The 15,635-nt window shown below is 38.6% G+C and overlaps 2 protein-coding genes across 12 annotated transcripts in view; one reads left to right on the top strand and one right to left on the bottom strand.

Annotated features, from left to right (window-relative positions):
• S6KL (ribosomal protein S6 kinase like) overlaps nt 1-2,890 on the top strand; it is a 68,643-nt gene extending 65,753 nt beyond the window's left edge. Inside the window, exons 8-9 of the mRNA XM_076530609.1 lie at nt 1,585-1,809; nt 2,278-2,890. Of these exons, the coding sequence (XP_076386724.1) occupies nt 1,585-1,809; nt 2,278-2,394 (342 nt within the window). The 3' untranslated portion in view covers nt 2,395-2,890. The remainder of the gene's footprint in view (nt 1-1,584; nt 1,810-2,277) is intronic.
• An 833-nt stretch (nt 2,891-3,723) lies between these two features.
• LOC100874708 (phosphatase and actin regulator 2) overlaps nt 3,724-15,635 on the bottom strand; it is a 312,191-nt gene continuing 300,279 nt past the window's right edge. For all 11 annotated transcript variants that reach the window (XM_076530596.1, XM_076530598.1, XM_076530600.1 and 8 more), the window contains 5 exons: nt 15,171-15,327; nt 12,957-13,012; nt 12,743-12,846; nt 12,501-12,673; nt 3,724-11,619 (listed from right to left, as the gene is read on the bottom strand). In XM_076530596.1, coding sequence (XP_076386711.1) covers nt 11,604-11,619; nt 12,501-12,673; nt 12,743-12,846; nt 12,957-13,012; nt 15,171-15,327 — 506 coding nt within the window. In that variant the 3' untranslated portion in view covers nt 3,724-11,603. The remainder of the gene's footprint in view (nt 11,620-12,500; nt 12,674-12,742; nt 12,847-12,956; nt 13,013-15,170; nt 15,328-15,635) is intronic.

Genomic DNA, 15,635 nt, shown 5'->3' with positions numbered 1-15,635 from the left:
TCGATCAGCCATCTTCTTTGCTTTTGAACTACTGACATTATGAGTGCTGACATTTGGACCTCGAATACTCCATATGTCGAATGCTCGATATATTGAATAAGTGCAGATGAGATTGAGTTGTGGCGATATAATGAGTGAGAAGTGAGAAGGTTAGATTTAACGGGTTTAAGTTTAATTCGTGGAAATTTGATGGTGATGCAGGGTGATACAAGGTGTGGGATTTGACGTGTGGGAACATGTGGAGAGTCAGAGAGGGGTGATTTAAAGAGCGGCGATATAAGGTGTTGAAATGTAGCTCGGAGTAATTTGAGGTGTAAGTAATTTGGTGCGTCGTGACGCAACGCATGGTAATTTGGCGCGTGGTAATTTGACGCGTGGCGATACAACGCGAGGTAATTTGGCGCGTGGCAATACAACGCGTGGTAATTTAGCGCGTCGCAATTTGGACGCGTAGTAATTTGAGTACGTAGCAATACAACACGTGGTGAGTTGGCGCATGGTCATACAACGCGTGGTAGTTTGCACGCGTAGTTATTTGGCGCATAGTAATTTGAGCGCGTGACGATACAACGCGTGGTGAGTTGACGCGTGGTAATTTGACGCATGGCGATATAACGCGTGGTAATTTGCACGCGTAGCAATTCGAATGCGTAGTAATTTGAACGCGTAGTAATTTAAGCGCGTTGTGATTTGGCGCGTGGTGATACAACGCGAGGTAATTTGGCGCGTGGCGATACAACGCGTGGTGAGTTGGCGCGTGGCGATATAACGCGTGGTGATTCGACGCATGGCGATACAACGCGTGGTAATTTGCACGCGTAGCAAATTGAATGCGTAGTAATTTGAACGCGTAGTAATTTAAGCGCGTGGTGATTTGGCGCGTGGCGATATAACGCGTGGTGATTCGACGCATGGCGATACAACGCGTGGTAATTTGCACGCATAGCAAATTGAATGCGTAGTAATTTGAACGCGTAGTAATTTAAGCGCGTGGTGATTTGGCGCGTGGCGATATAACGCATGGTAATTTGACGCATAGCGATACAACGCGTAGTAATTTCCACGCGTAGTTATTTGACACATAGCAATTTGAATGCGTAGCAATTTAGACGCGTAGTAATTTGAGCGCGTGGTGATATAACGCGCGGTAAATTGGTGTTAGCGATATAACGCGAGGATATTTTCCACATAGCATTTTGCTCGCGTACCATTTCGAATATATAATTCCCATATATGGCAATTATCTCATACCTTAATCAGCGAACCACCTTCCACCTACTAATTAAAATTTTCTCCTACTATCAGAAACTTTCTTCATCGATTTCCCAGAACAATGATCAATCACCAATAGAAAGAACGACCTTTAAACGCACGTTGACTTAGAAAAACACAGACGCACAATCTAATCGCACAGTATCTTTATCGTAAATTAGCTGGATCTTCCAGAGAAATCTCGGAAACCTTGACTCGGATCCTCTCCTCGCCTCCCCGAGTTCAATTATTTTTTGTCTCATCAATTCAATTTTTCCATCGACGTTCACGCTTACAATCTCTCACGAGTTACGTCACCTTGTGTTGTTGCAGTATCCAGCAGGTGCATCCAGCGAACTTTTGCCGGAGAACAGAGGAACTGGTTACGCAGCGGCTGGAACTTTGCCACCGAACGCGGAAAACATTTCTCCAGCCGCGAAAGATCTATTGAGACGACTGCTACAACCTGACCCGTGTCTCAGGTTGAGGTCCCTCTTGAGTCTGCAGAGAATCGCCTTCTACATGGGTCACGATTTGCAGAGTTATATGGCGAAAAAGGTATGGTGGTCTGCCATAGGTGGTCTGATCCAGCTGTCTTCAAACATTTCTGTCGTTTGTCATGTTTTCGTTTGAGATAGATTTGGTGGTTTTTGAGGTAGGATGCTTAGAGGTTATAGTGGGTTTGGAATAAATTAATTCAATGTACTCGTGCAAATTGGTTTTGATTTCCTAGATGAATATTTGGAATCATCACATGTCTACAGATGAGTACTTGAATCCTACATGAGAATTTAGACTCATCTCAAATTTAGAATGAAAATTTGGACCCATCTCGAACTAAGAAAATTTGAATCCATCTTGAGTCTAGAATGAGAATCTGTACCTAAAGTCCCATGCAAGAATTTGGACCTCGAACCCAGATCAGAATTCAAGTCTAGAAATTTAATACTTTGACAGAATATTTAAACTAATCCTTGATCACCTCTTTCCATAAACAATTACTATAATAATTTTGTTATCCCACAGGAATCTCCATTTCGGCTGCTGGGACGCAAGGTGCAAACTCAGGAAAGAAGAATCCGTGAATTCTCGAATTTCGATTCCTCTCTATGTGATAGTCTCTCCCGAGCCGATGATCGATGATCTCATGAATCTCTAGTACTTACATGTCTTTAGTCGTTTCAGCTAACGCAGAATCATCCTCTGATGATTCAAGAATCTCACTGTTCGAAGCTGTGTGTCTTCTACAATTTTCCATTCGCGTTAGCTTGTTGGTGGTCGAATCGATACCGTAAAATATCGATGTGCAATTCGATACCTCTATCTCATTATTTGCAGGCTATCAGTATTGATTTATCGATTCGGTATCGTTCCGATCATTGATTGTCGTTCGAACGATGTTGTCGATGCCATCCATTAGTTTAAGTCAACGATAATTTTATAAACTTTTTGCCATGAAATCAATATTTTTTGACCGGTTTAAACATCGCTATCATGCGCAAGTGTTGCGAGATTCAGCTGCTTTTTGATGTTGAAGCTTCTTCTGAGTCGATACGAAAGATCTGTGTGCAGTGTTATTTACTGTTTATGATGTGGAAGCAAAATGTATTTTATCGTGAATAAAAATTGCTGTATGTGATTGGGGAGTTTGGTTACTGTTTACAGGTCCTGAAATTTCCAAATTTTTCAATTTCTCAGAGTCGCAAATCTCAAGCTTTCAAATTTCTTAGCGCCCCGAATTCTCAAGCTTTCGAATTTCTCAGCGCCTCGAATTCTCAAGCTTTCGAATTCCTCAGCGCCCCGAATTCTCAAGCTTTGGAATTCCTCAGCGTCCCGAATTCTCAAGCTTTCGAATTTCTCAGCGCCCCGAATTCTCAAACTTTGGAATTCCTCAGCGCCCCGAATTCTCAAGCTTTCGAATTCCTAAGCGTCCCGAATTCTCAAGCTTTCGAATTTCTCAGCGCACAGAATTCTCAAGCTCCCGAATTCCTCAGTGCCCCGAATTCTCAAGCTTTCGAATTCCTCAGCGTCCCGAATTCTCAAGCTTGCAAATTTCTCATCGCCCCGAATTCTCAAGCTTGCAAATTCCTCAGCGCCCCGAATTCTCAAGCTTCCAAATTTCTCAGCGCCCCGAATTCTCAAGCTTCCAAATTTCTCAGCGCCCTGAATTCTCAAGCTTTCGAATTCCTCAGCGCCCCAAATTCTCAAGCTTTCAAATTCCTCAGCGTCCCGAATTCTCAAGCTTTCGAATTTCTCAGCGCCCCGAATTCTCAAGCTTTCAAATTCCTCAGCGTCCCGAATTCTCAAGCTTTCAAATTCCTCAGCGCCCCGAATTCTCAAGCTTTCGAATTCCTCAGCGCCCTGAATTCTCAAGCTTCCGAATTTCTCAGCACCCCGAAACTCAAAATCAGGAGTTTCATAAGGAAAAAATAATAAGCTTGCTATAAAAGAATTCTTGTGAGGAACGGTTGGTCTCAGTTTACAAAAGTTTTAATTTTTTTAAGAATAGTTAACAGTATTTTTGTTACAGTATTTCATCGATAATACAATAAATTGCGATAAATCGTAGTGCGTACAAACTAACAACAAAAGAACAGAACGGATCTGGATCGAATAACGCAGCGTCTTTTTTTTATGTTTTTCCTCTTTCATTTTCGAAATCAATTGCGAGAACAGTTTTCTTTTTTGGCTTATCATTCACTCTTCTTTTACTTTGTTCGCTTTATCCACGAATATATAATATATATATATATATACCTTGAGAATTTGTTGCTTCGTCTTCGTTCACGTGTTCGTGCATTACAATTTTCTCACCTTTTTTCGTTTCTCTTTATGGGGGGAAGACGGATTTTCCCCAGGGTGCAATCGATCGAAGTTTATGGTAATAATAATTATATATACATTATTATTCTTACACTTAGAGGGTTTCTCGATAATATAATACAACGCATTCCTTCAAATGTTACGTCCCGAACAACGCGTTACCGAACGATCACTGGATTATCTCTTTTATATAAAATTTGATAAAAAAACAATATCGATATGCGTTCAATGATTACCAACGCAACAAACACATTTGTATAAATGTTTTACAATAATTATTTAACTTCGCATTAAATCGAATCTTATCGAATCACATCATTCTTCATATATTGCAAAATTATTACATTTTTATATTGTATGAAAAGTATTTCTAATTGTTACAAATCATGAATTCTATTCGCACTTTTTCAAAGATCGTTGTTTATTTATTAAATCATTTTAAACATTTTCCTATAAAATCAACGTAAAGAACGTACACCCATAAATTTATAATATTTCTAAAATTCGATAGAATAAAATCCTCGATTAAAATACAAAACACCGCTATAAAAATCCTCCAACGGAGCCAAGTTGCGCAAACAATTATAAATAAACAATCAACAACGAATAAAACGGAGACCGCGGGTTCCAGCGATCGTTCGCGTTCACAAAGCTCGTCGTTTTCTCGAAGCGACGAAACGCGTGCGTTTTCATTTTCTCGAACCGCGAAGCACGGCTATACACTGTCGTCGATTTCGTTTTACAAAACAGAACGAAATCCAATAATTACGTCTAAATGTTTATTAACTGCTTCCACTCCGCGACTCGCGGAGTCGTTTTGGTAAAAATCCTTCGAGCTTTGGTCACCGGAAGTTGGTCTCGCGTTCGACCTCCTCTTTGTTTTTAATTCGCGAATATTCACGCGAAAGATGCAAGTTGAGCAGAGATTCGAGAGCTGCGAGACCAACGACCGGAAACGAAGCCCGTTTCCGTTAGCCACGAGTTCGCTCTCTTTTTTAGTGACACGAATCACTATACTCGCATATACTCGTCGCATACACTATTTTATTTTTTTTTTTCTTATTCACACTCATGCTTCTTGCCTCTCGCATTCTCTCACTCTCCCTTAAATTACGAGTTACCTTATTTTGTTGTTACTGTTTCGTTATTGTTTTTAATAGTAGCGCTATCGTAAGAGATTATGATACAAGTAGAAACGACCTGTCTGATCGCGACAATATTCTCTCGTATTTTTACAGCCTGACTGTGGTTTGCTTTTATTATTATGGTTTCTCATTGTGTTCTCTTTTACCGTTTTACGTCAACTGTGCGCTCGATTTCCCCCGTTCTGTGAATCACGATTTTTGATCAATTTTGGGAGATCAGACTCGCAAATTAACAACAGTTGTATTTCACTAATTTATCATAACTCATTAAATGTCCGAAATGAATTCATACAAAAATTATAAATTGTAACGTGTTACGGTGAAAATATGTGGTCAGACAAACAATACAGATTAACACATACTCAATTGTACATTTCCATTTTTTAATTTCTTAAAGTTATAATTAATTCAACATTATTCAAGAGCTTCTACTTTTGTTACAATTGATTAAAAAAATGGATAATTATAAAAGACTACAAAAATGGTTCCAACAGAAAAATCTTCCAAGTTTTGTCTGACAATGTACCCCATAAAAGAAAATTTTGTAACTGTTATAATTATTACAAAAATTTAAAAGAAATTTTCCCAACAAATTTCACTATCCGCAATTTGCGAGTCCACGCAAAACACCGAGTGCATGGTGTCAACCACGCATTGAAATCACCATAGGTCGTAACCGTATGTCTGCAGAAAAATCGGACCCGATCGGAGTCCGATGCTTATCGCGTAATCTATGAATAATTCCGCTCTAAAAATTCTCGAAATCTCAATGTTCTACTTTAAAAATTTGGCAGAGATAAAATTTCTCCTCCCGAAATCCTCGACAAAAATCATTCACGCTTAATGGAATACTTGTTAAGTGACGAGGGTCTCCAAGCGTTAACATCGTTCTCGCCACAATTTCGTGCGGCAAATTTCGCGTCGTCGCGATTTCGCGGAACGAGGTTCAATCGCATCGCGCGAACAAACCACGAAGCGAATCGAAATTGCGCGGGATTTCTAAGACATACGATATTCACTGATAAATTTGAATGCAATAATACAAAGAGATAATTGATTCTAGGATAATTTGAAATTTTCGATTCGCTTGGAACATGGTCGAGGAACTTGTCCTCGTTCGTGGACAAATAATTTCATCGCGCCTCTCTCTTACAAAAAATCATAATAATAGTAACAATAATAATCGTAGCAATAATTAATAATAATAATCATCCAGATTCTGGATAGGGCGCGGCGAATATATCCAAAAATCGTTCATTCTCCGTCTCGCGCTTACGCAGATTTCTTCTTAATGTTTCATCTCGTTTGTACACAAAATACCAACTATATGTGCTGGAAAAACGCACATACTGTTTGTACGCCTCTATGTATAATATTTATATTATGTATACGGTGTGTCGCTCGCGCTCCGAGCTCTTTTTACCTAAAATCAGATATTTATAAGGTATTTCCTTTCGTTCTGCCATGCGTTAATTATCGTTTAGCGTGTAGCGTGGATCACTATTGCGGTGTTTTACAATTACGCCTAAAAACTGTCTCTTTCCGTTCCCTACCCTCTATATTTACAATCATCGTTCCTCGCGTACAGTCCTCTATTTCTTGCCTCTGTGGATCCGTCCTTGAGAGTGAAAAGAAGAACAACAAACGAAGAAATAAATCGAACAAAGTGCAGAATCCTTTTTTAACTTTTTCTCGTTTTCACCCTCGACTCGCGCTCGCTGAAGCTCTCAGAAAGCTTTACACCAATCGAAATACCGATTCTCTTACGGCTCACTCACACACACTGACACACATGTACCATACAAATCGGAAATTAATGGATATATTTGTTCGACTACACGGTAGCCACAGCGCTCGACCAATGGAACGAGAGAGACGCTTCATCTCCCTACTTTACATTGTTCCTTAAGCACGTTGACTGCCCTGGGACACCACAACTTTAATTACACTTAAAAGAGAAAGTTTATTTCGAATATCGCTAATTTTATTCTGATAAGATCTGAGGTTGAAAGGTTAACCTCCTATCATGGCAGGGGTAGGTTTGACTTAAAGTCACATTTCTTAGTTTCTCCACTTGAAAGCACACGTGCACATTCTAATATTACCCCTCTAATTAATAGAGTCAACAAAATTTTGTGCAAAAAGTGGGGTTCAGAGATTGTTAAAAAATTTTAAATAACATACTAGACACATAAAACAAAGACCCTGCCATGTTACATTTCTAAACGGTGATAGTCAAATTGAAAAATAAAATGGAAAAATGTATCTTAAGAAATGAAATAACGGAGTAAATTTGATGGCAGTCAACGTGTTAATCACGTGCGTCTCCGTGGTTCACTAGAAGGTCTTTCCATCATCGTCTTCGTATGTTATCTTCGACGACCTCGAGGTTGACGAAAATTTCTTTTTTATGTTTTTTTCTTCTCTGTTTCTTTTTGTCTGTAATATCGAACAGCTGAGTTCACCGACGGGTTTACGAGAAAGATCGACCATACGATCCTCTCACCCCATTGGACGATCGTTAAAACTAGGTTACTATTTAGAAGGAAAATCGACTCGTCGTCGCGGTTTACACGCTCGGAGGAGAACTCGCGCGATCGAGCTCCTCGTGTCGAAAAATTTACGTAAGCTCGCATAGTTTCTCGTCATCCTCTTTCTCCGTTATTTTATTCATCCCTTCTTTCTAACTGTATTTGCAAAGTTTATTTTACAGTTCTTTCAAAGTACTGAAATTTATATGTTCTCAGAAACATAATATCTTTTATGTATATCTTCTTTGGTTCTCTACTTTTTGACTATTGGATGTTTTTATATTTTGTGAACATGACAGGCTTCTTCAAGGAAAATGGTGAATGTAGTTTACACGATTTTTTACATAATTCAGAAATTTTACAAGATATGAATATTTGAGAAATTTCGGAACTGCACATATGTAACTTAAAATTTCTAAATATTTGCACCAGTGTCTTCAAACTACCTTTCTCGGTAATTATGTCTACATTTTTTTCAAGAAGTCTAAAATGTTCCCAAAATGTTCTTCAAAAGAGTGTATGGAAAGGGTTGATTTCAAGAGTTCGAACTTCGAGGGATGACGATCATGCTTTGAACAGGAAGCTTCGCAAGCGTGCGAGATACATCGAAGCACGCTAAGAGAGCGTTTTATTTGCGTTCGTTCTGCAACGACTCATTTAATCGACGACGAATCTTTGATCTAATCTTTGATCAGCTTAGCACGAACGATAGCGGTAGACGATCTTTTTGACTCCGCGATCGAAACGCGTGATCGAAAATCGAAACGAGGATCACAGCGTTGCCTAGCGATGACAATAACAATAATAATAATAATAATCACTAAGGTACGCGCTATGTATATTATTCCTGTACAAAGTGTGTGTGTGTAATTGCACAATGCATCGTTCCGTTTATTCTTTTTTTTTCTTTTCCTCTCTCATCGCAGAGTACAGTACATCTCAGTTTTATTTTCTTTCGTTCATCTTGTGTGTGTTTTTTTTTATATATGATAGTCAGTTAAGCGTTTGCTCCTCAAGGCAGCTCCGCAATAGAGAAATAGTGATACCTGGCAGTAAAGGAAAAATAGTTTCTTCTTTTATTTTATTACTTTTATTTCTTCTTGTCGATCGAACAAGATTGTCATAAATAGTCGTGCGAGTTGAAAGATGCCTCTGCATTATGCGTCCTGGAGTTTAACATGTTGACCGTTGCGGGGTCAACGGCGATCGGCGTTACTAACTTAATACGGTGAAATAACTTAAAAAGGAAATATTTAAGAGAAGTTTATAGGACATTAATAATATATTAATTACGTAGTTATATACAATATTATATTAACATGGATTTCGTATTTTAAATTATGTACTACCGTTTTAGACGTATTCTAAGCTTCCATACTTTCATCATTTATAAATCAATGTTTCAAATTCCTATTTTAAATTACTACTTCAGCGCTATTAATATAGTGATTCAAAATTTATTTCCCTCCCGTCTCCGTATTAATTCTTACAAATTCTTTCGGTATTTCAGTGGTACGTTTCTCTAAACTAATTAATTATATGGTCAAGTTAAATTGGTAATGCCGATCAGCCACGACCCTCGCAGCAATCAGCATATTAATAAATAAACCACGTAATTTTGGAATCATTGAACTGCAAGCATATGTATGCGTGTACGAATGTACAAGTATGATGATCGGCTGAAAATCGAGGAGCTCGAATTATTATCGATAGTGATCAACGTTAAAGTTGTCGGATGATTGCCCTACGGTTGACAATCATCAAATTTTGTCAAATACACTAGGTCGATGACCTTTGTTTTTATTCACGTGAAACTACGAATGCTTGTCACGATTATATAAAATGCGAACCAGAAGATTCTTTTAGGGTGTCGGAGAAGCAATAACAGAGGCAAATAGTGAGAACGTTAATTCTACCGTGTAACGTTATCGTGACAAATTAAAATTAGTAAAAAGTTTCGAACGTTCTCACTCAACTTTGAAAATGAAAATGCCTGAGAAGAAATATCTGGTAAAATATTATAAAGAGTCGATTAACCGTAAAAACTTGTTGCAAATGAAATACCCTTTGCATTAGGCGACTATTCAAAGCATTCCACAGGGGAAGAATGATCCGATGGATCGTTAAAATTAAAGACCATCCTAATTTGGCAACTTTATGGACGGCAAAAGTCTTGTGTCTAATCACCGGAAAGTTACACCTGAAACTGATCAAATCTCAAGATCAAGAATCCAAAGAAAACGTTCTTGAGATCATATTTTCCGAATAAAGATAGCCAGTTCTACGTGGCTAATTATGTACACGAGAAGTATCAGAAATACCGCGTCAAATTAATTTTATAAAATTATTGGACACGTCAAGATCGATTGTAGAATCAAAAGACCATTCAAAATTGTCCATTTCATCGAAATAAACTATCCTGCCAATAGATTGCGTTATTAAAAACAAATATCTCGAGTATTTCAACGCCTTAGCCAAAAGAAAATGGTCCACTTAAAACATTGCCACTGGAGGCTTGGACTGATTGCGATTAACCCTCGAATAGCGATGATCAATCAGGAAGGTATACAATAGTAGATAAATCTGCAAACATAAGATTGTTGCTCTGATAAATTGAAGAATACCGAATTAATTTGAAAATCAAATTTGAACTTCAGATGAAAGCCTAGCTATTCATGGGTTAATTAAAAAATCGATTAAAATCACGATTCATGGAATTGTTCGATAAATAACATGATAGCCGCCATATGTACCGCGAAACTTGCATTATTCGTATCACTTTTTGTTCCCTCGTTCGAAGAAAACGAGCTCTACATTCGACGAAGGAAACGTTTCCCTCGTTAACATATAAAAATATCTGAAACTAACGCGTCTCTAAAAAAAAGAAACTAAATCCAAACCTAAATCAGTTTCGACGGTATTTAACCTCCTTCCATTTTCTTCCCGAATCGTTTCATGTGATGTATCTTCCCGTATCCCTGATTCGAGCTGAGTATTTCACAAAGATATATCACACGAACAAATGAAAATTCAGTTAGGAATCGTTTCACGTATACGCGATGATGCCAGGTGACACTGACGAGCTAGCTTGATGGCAAAGAGAAACACGGTGTTTTTTTCTATATCTAGAAAGAACCGTTCACACGTGAGCTCACGCGATACTCGTCAACAAATTTCATCGTGTTCGTTAATCTCTCAAGTATCTCTAAAGACAGTTTAGTACTTGTTCAGAAACTTGAGTCTGAAAGTTAGCAAGTAGTCGTAAAGTACGATCAGAACCTTCGAGGGACAAGTAGCCAGAAAGTTCTTGTCGAAGTCGCCAACGTACAAAAAGACGCTATTTTACAGTCACCTAAATCTTAGGCTTCCAACGATTCTCGAATCGTTACTTCATTCTTCTCTCTCTCGGTTATTTTTTGGCAAATCCAAACGTCCAAAGATGTCAAGGTCGAGATAATTCAGGTGAGCTCAGGTGCGAACGAGCCTTAATGCGGAGAAAATCATCGAGTGACCCATCGCGATCCCGCTTCTGTCGGGTCACGGGCCACCCTATCACAATCTTCGTCGACGTCGTGGAGACGTTCGTCGTCAGCGCGGAATGCTGGTGACCAAAGATGATGACACGCGATGATGATGCGATGGATGACGATGAACGACGACGAATGACAACACGACGCAGCAACGTCATAAAAAGAAACCACCGTCAACGTCGTCGAAACGACGACTCCAATCGTGAAAAATCCTCGGATGCCACGATTCGCCGAGAGATTTATCCAGCCTCGACGCGAGGCCACCACACTGCACCTTCACCTATACCCGCACCACACTGTAGCACCTCAACACATTGCAATTGTCATGGCCTATGGAACCTGTAACCGATCAGAATAATTACGTTACTATTACAATTTTGCGTTTACATTACTTTACATTACTATTACAATTTTGCAGTTACATTACTTCACATTACTTATTACATTTCTTTATGTTATCTTTACTGGCTACTTCATCTAAGGTACAATGAAAATGTTCAAAGTGAATGACATTTGGTATGGGTAATTGTACAAGTATAATCTGAGGTCTACAATTCTATTCTTGTTCAGGTAGCACAAGGAAATTGTTCTCTGAATTTTATATTGAGTTTGATTATTGAATAAAGAAGTTTCATTTGATTGTTAGACTCTTTTAAGGTGAGAGGTTAGAGATGTTGAATTAATCTCTTGGCCATAATATAAATTTTCTTTCAAAGGGTCAAATAAAGCAATGTAATTCTTGATCAAATTCTGGACAATGTATTTTTAACTTGAACAATGCATTTGTAACTCGGACAATGTATTTGTGACTTGGACAATGCATTTGTAACGACAATGCATTTGTAACTTTGATAATGTATTTGTGACTTGAATAATAGATTTATAACTTTGATAACGCATCTGTAAGTTTGACAATGTATTTGCAACTTTGACAACGTGTTTGCAACTTTGACAATGTATTTGTGACTGGGACAATGTACTTGTAATTTACACAGTGTACCTCTAACTTTGACAATGTACCTGTAGCTTACACAATGTATCTATAACTTGGAGAATGTACTTGTAACTTAGACAATGAACTTGTAACTTCGACAATGAATTCCTAACTTAAATAACATATTACTAGTCTGAACAATACATTTGTACTTAAATAATGATTACATTGAAATAATGTAACGTCTGCAAGATAATAGAGTCTGTTTTTTATAAGAAGAATATACCTGGTGAGGTGTCGGCTGTCTTCATGAACGGCCATTTCCGAACTCTTAAACTCGTTCAATTCTTTCCTAATGGCTGCCTTGTCCTTAGGGGTCAACCGTGTCCAGGGCTTATCGGCTCTTCTGTCGTAGTCGTGAGCTTGCGTGACTTCGATGTAATCATTGAACCTAATGATCTGAAACATTCAATGGACCATTATCATACGTTCTCATATGATGCTTGAACAATAAAGATATTTCAATACCTTCTTCTCTTTGAGCTCTTCGACAGTCGGTCGAAAGCTGAGCTTCCGTAGAAGATATCGTTTCTTTTCTTCTTTCTGTTTCTTCTCCTCGGCCGGACTTTGTTCTGTAAATTACGTGTTTCATTAAAATATTGCGTGTACTCGTATTTGTTAACACAAATTGTCTACACTACTTCCTCTAAATTTTCCAATCAGAAAGTATATAAAAGCTTACTTTTCAAAATGTTCCGTTCTTCCAGCTCCTCCTGGGTTGGCCGCATGCTCAGCCGCCTGAAACAAACGAGTGCCACTCGAATCAATACGAGTGCATCATCGAATGCTCTTAATCCGATTTTTGCGGTAGGTGATCGGTTCAATTGGTCAAGGAGGCATGCAGAACCCGTGCAAGAAAGCAAACAAGTGATTCAACCATAGTCAACTGTTTGCTTGGTGATCCGATGTAATCGTCTCAGAGACAGCTGCTGGTCCAACTCTCACGTTCTTCGAAAGCTCAATCGATTTTAAAACCAATCATACCCTTTCTTGTCATTCACCTTTTTTTTATATTCTTCTATCTTTCATAAAACATCTGAAATTTTTGCGTCCTCATTTAATCGACTGAAAATCTGACGAACTTCATATATGAAGTCAATAAAAATTCATAAGATTGAAGGACTTGCAATGAAGATGTTGAAATCATACAACGTTTAACACAGCAATTTAGGAAGTCGATTAAACAGAATTTTTGTCTGTTTATTTAGTTAACTGAAAATTTTACAAACTTCCTATACGAGTTCAGTAAAAATTTTGCAACCGTGATCATAAAATTGAAGGACTCGCAATGAAGATGTTGAAATCATAGAACGTTTAACACACGTTTAACAAAATTTATACAAGTAATTTAGGAAGTCGATTAAACAAAATCCACAGGAGTCCCATCAGGGGTTTCCAAAGAAATAAATCCTCGACGTTCGCAATTTTGTTATTCCTAAATTTAGGATGTTCTACGTCAATGCGAGCGTTTAAATTCACGCGAGTATAACTATTCGTCAGCAAACCCGATATCGCGAACAGTTCAGCCTCGGTTTTCTATGCCCAAAGACGTCACTATTCATGGCAACCAGAGATACGGGAGGATTCAGCGGTCGTTTCAATGCGACCGATCAATGAGCTTCCTTCGAATAATACCTGCCATGCTTTTTCTCCTCCATCTTTTTTTTTTATTCTCATTTATTTCACCGTGGCTTATCGGAGCTTTTAATAATCCTCGGATAAAGTTTCTCCTCGTTCCTCTTCCTGTTTACGCGCAAATCTGTTTCCTTCTAATGACCGTGACAGTTTTGTTTCAAGGACCGTTACTTTTTGTTGCGGACGTTTCATTGTCTGAAGTTAAATTTAACGTCGTCGCTGCAGGAGGAGTGATTAATGATCTGCGTGTGGTGACGTGGAGGTTGGGATTTGGTGATTTTTAGGGTGAAATATTTGGAAATTTAGAGATTTGGGGGTTTGGGAAGTGGAAAATTTAGAATTTGGGGAGTTGGAAATTGGGAGATGTGAGAGTTGGGCGGGTTGGGAGTTGGAGGATTTGGAAATTTGGGGGTTTGGAAGTTGGGAGATTTGGAAGGTGAGAGATTTGGAAATTGGGGGGTTTGGAAGTTGGGGTGCTTGGAAGTTGCGGTGCTTGGAAATTGGGGGGTTTGGAAGTTGGGGGATTTGGAAGTTGGGGTGCTTGGAAATTGGGGGGTTTGGAAGTTGGGGTGCTTGGAAATTGGGGGGTTTGGAAATTGGGGTGCTTGGAAATTGGGAGGTTTGAAAGTTGGGGGATTTGGAAGTTTGGGTGCTTGGAAATTGGGGGGTTTGGAAGTTGGGATGCTTGGAAATTGGGGTGCTTGGAAATTGGGGGGTTTGAAAGTTGGGGGATTTGGAAGTTGGGGTGCTTGGAAATTGGGGGGTTTGGAAGTTGGGATGCTTGGAAATTGGGGTGCTTGGAAATTGGGGTGCTTGGAAATTGGGGTGCTTGGAATTTGAAGGGTTTGGAAGTTGGGGTGCTTGGAAATTGTGGGGCTTGGAAGTTGGGATGCTTGGAAATTGGGGTGCTTGGAAGTTGGGGTGCTTGGAAATTCGGGTGCTTGGAAGTTGGAGGGTTTGAAAGTTAGGTGATTTGGAAATTGGAAGATTCATAATTTGCAAAACTCGAGAAAAAATACTTAAAAATCCAGAAAATTCACTACCCATCAAACATAAAACTACACATAATTTTATGAACATCAGCGAATTCACAAATATGCCCATTCGAATATTCCCAATATTCCCAAATTCACAACTGAGAATACTTCAAAATACGACCATGTAAAGAAGTAAAAAGTGGAGGTTTAAAAATAATTGAGCAACTTCAGCGATTTCCCGGAGAAAGGAGAGGCAAAGGAAGAAGAAAGAAGAATCTTTTTACCTGATGAGCTTGGCACCAATCGCCTCCTTCGTTTCCTGCCTCTCATTGTCCGTCTGCAACTGAAGAATGTTCCTGTTGATGAGCTCCTGCCTGTCTGGCCTAAGGGCGAGTTTCAGCGACAACGACTCTTTGCGCGCGATCTTTGCTGCCAACCGACCTGCAATTACAAAAACAATTAACCCCGTAATTAAACATCCCTTGCACGCCTCGTCTCTTTAATTGTTCCGTTTATTAAAGCAATCAACATATTTGTAGTCGATGATATTTCATAATTCATTTCGCGTACAGTTTTATTATTAGATTCTTTTTAATTCATTCGTTTATTATTAATTTTACAATATTCTCTGTTAATAGATAGATCTTAATACGTTAATAGATCTCTGTTATTTAGAAATTGATAATAAAAATAAAAGAAATAATAATTGTTGAACAAGTAACACGTAAGACAAACATTTAATAAATCGA

This window comes from Megachile rotundata, chromosome 4 (assembly GCF_050947335.1).
Source record: "Megachile rotundata isolate GNS110a chromosome 4, iyMegRotu1, whole genome shotgun sequence".
In the NCBI taxonomy this organism is placed as follows: Eukaryota; Metazoa; Arthropoda; class Insecta; order Hymenoptera; family Megachilidae; genus Megachile; species Megachile rotundata.
The sequence above is the reverse complement of the archived record's forward strand: the minus strand, read 5'-3'. Positions and strand labels throughout refer to the sequence as shown.